We start from the raw sequence: 2,500 nt of genomic DNA on the forward strand, positions 1-2,500 counted from the left end.
CTTCCTCTCCCTCCCTTTCCCTGTCCCCCTTCTGTGCCCCTCTCTTCTCTCTTTAGCTCTCTGTGGTTATATTATTAATATACTTTATAATTAGTGTTTGTCTATATGTCTTTTTATATGTATGTATGCATGTATATATGTATATGTGAATATTTGTACATAGATATCTCTGTATAAAATTATATAAATAAATAAAGAAATTATATATATATATATATATATATATATATATATATATATATATATATATATATGTATATATATATACACACACACACATACACACTATCACTTTTTCCGTCAACTTTTGCCTTTCCGAATGAACTTCCGTATGAAAATAGACTGACCCTAACACATTACCAAGGCATCAGACATTGCACATGTAAACAAACATGGCGTCATTGGAGTTAGGTCCCGTCACGGGAATCACACGAACGATACTCAAACATATTACGTTATTTTAAAGAAATGTACTTTCTATATACGAATGTTCCAAAATATAGCTTATGTTTACATTCTCTCAGTCTTTATAATTTATAAAAAAGAAAAAAAAATCTAGCTGTGCAGATCCTTCGTAGCACAAGATCAAGACGGAAATTAGGCAGACGGAAACGGTCGTAATCGTCTTCGTCTGGCAGGTGTTCCGCTTGCAAACGATACTTGCGGAAAGCCTCAAATTCAGACGGAAACGCAAAAAATGACGGAAAAGGGCTAGTGTGATGGGCCATACTGCTGTACCTGTTTAAACCATTCTTCTTAGTTCGATTTCTATTTTTTTTTTTTTTTACCATTTTGTGGTTTAGAGATATAAGTTAATAAACTTCCTTTCCTGTAACTGTAACTTGTATACTGAAAACGGCATAATAGCTTCGAGAAAAAAATATAGAAAGGTAAAAGCGGCCACCCTGAAGCTTTCTTTTGCTATGTATTCAAAATGTTGCCTTTGTGGCAATCAGTCACACTTGGGGATGGAAGATTTTCAGTGACGGATTTCGAAGCAATGTTCGTGTTCGTGTGGCACTGATTGTGTGTGTGTGTGTGTGTGTGTGTGTGTGTGTGTGTGTGTGTGTGTGTGTGTGTGTGTGTGTGTGTGTGTGTGTGTGTGTGTGTGTGTGTGTGTGTGTGTCTGTGTGTTTATTACACACACACACATACACATGTATGCAACTGAGCCGCCGTGCAGCCCGGCAGCAGCCTCGCTCTGACCCCGGTCCTTTCGCCCGCAGGTGGAGGACGTGGAGTGCGAGGAGGAGGGCAGCGAGGCATCGGAGGCGACGGAGGGCGGCGCCACCTCGCCCGTCACGCCCACCATCGATACCATTCTGTCCTCGCTGAGTTGGGCTGACCAGGTGAGTCGGGAGGGGAGGGACAGGGGCTGGGGAGGGGTTGGGGAAGGCGAGATAGGATGGGGTTGGGGAAGGCGAGATAGGATAGGGTTGGGGAAGGCGAGATAGGATGGGGTTGGGGAAGGCGAGATAGGATGGGGTTGGGGAAGGCGAGATAGGATGGGGTTGGGGAAGACGAGATAGGATGGGGTTGGGGAAGGCGAGATAGGATGGGGTTGAGGAAAGGGAGGCTAAGGCAGGGTGTTCAAAAGCAGCCGGCACCCGGGGAACATTCGCCGTTTGGAGACCTTTCGACCGCCGGGTACATTTAGCAGGACAATAAAGTAAAAATTATTACTTTTACGCACCATTCAAAAACAGTGTGTTCAGATGCGCAGAAAATGCATCTGGGAGGGTGCATTTTCCCCCTGAAACTCTTTGCATTGCCCGGCACATGGTAGCCCCCTACTTGGACCAAGGTAGCCTGCTACTTAGAAATCTGTTGAACACCCTGCCAAGGGAGAAGGCCGAAACAGGATGGGAATGGGGAAAGGAAGGTCAAGAAAGAAAGCTGGAGGGGAAGGGAGGGCGGAGAGATGGAACGGGGAAGTGCGATGGGGAGAGGGAGATAGGAAGGGAAAGGAGGAAAGAAGGCAGGGAAATGGGAGAGGAAAGAAAGGAAGAGGGTGAAGTGGGGAAGAGAAAGGAGGGGTATGGGGGGAAGGAGGAATAAAGGGAAGGAAGGAAGAGAGGTGATGGAAGGGAGAGAGGGAAGACGGAGGAGGTAGAAATGGAAAGGGAAGGGCAAGAAGAAGAGCAAGAAACGGGAAAGGGGAGAAAAGAAAGAGAAGAGGTACATGAAAAAAGGGGGGGGGAAGAAGAGGAGTAAGAAGGAACGATTCGGGAAAGGGAAACAGACAAACAAGGGACAGGGACGGAAGATATTTCTTCTCTTTCTTTCTTTTTCTTTCTTCCGTTTCTTTTCTTTTCTTTTCTTTTCTTTCCTTTCCTTTCCTTTCCTTTCCTTTCCTTTCCTTTCCTTTCCTTTCCTTTCCTTTCCTTTCCTTTCTTTCTTTCTTTCTTTCTTTCTTTCTTTCTTTCTTTCTTTCTTTCTTTCTTTCTTTCTTTCTTTCTTTCTTTCTTTCTTTCTTTCTTTCTTTTTCTTTCTTTCTTTC

At 44.2% G+C, this 2,500-nt stretch overlaps 1 protein-coding gene across 1 annotated transcript in view; it reads left to right on the top strand.

The window, feature by feature from the left end:
• ssp3 (short spindle 3) overlaps positions 1-2,500 on the top strand; it is a gene marked incomplete in the record, with an annotated part of 69,811 nt that overhangs the window by 49,179 nt on the left and 18,132 nt on the right. Inside the window, 1 exon segment of the mRNA XM_070136459.1 lies at positions 1,227-1,349. Within this exon segment, the coding sequence (XP_069992560.1) occupies positions 1,227-1,349 (123 nt within the window).

This window comes from Penaeus vannamei, chromosome 22 (genome assembly GCF_042767895.1).
Source record: "Penaeus vannamei isolate JL-2024 chromosome 22, ASM4276789v1, whole genome shotgun sequence".
NCBI lineage: Eukaryota > Metazoa > Arthropoda > Malacostraca > Decapoda > Penaeidae > Penaeus > Penaeus vannamei.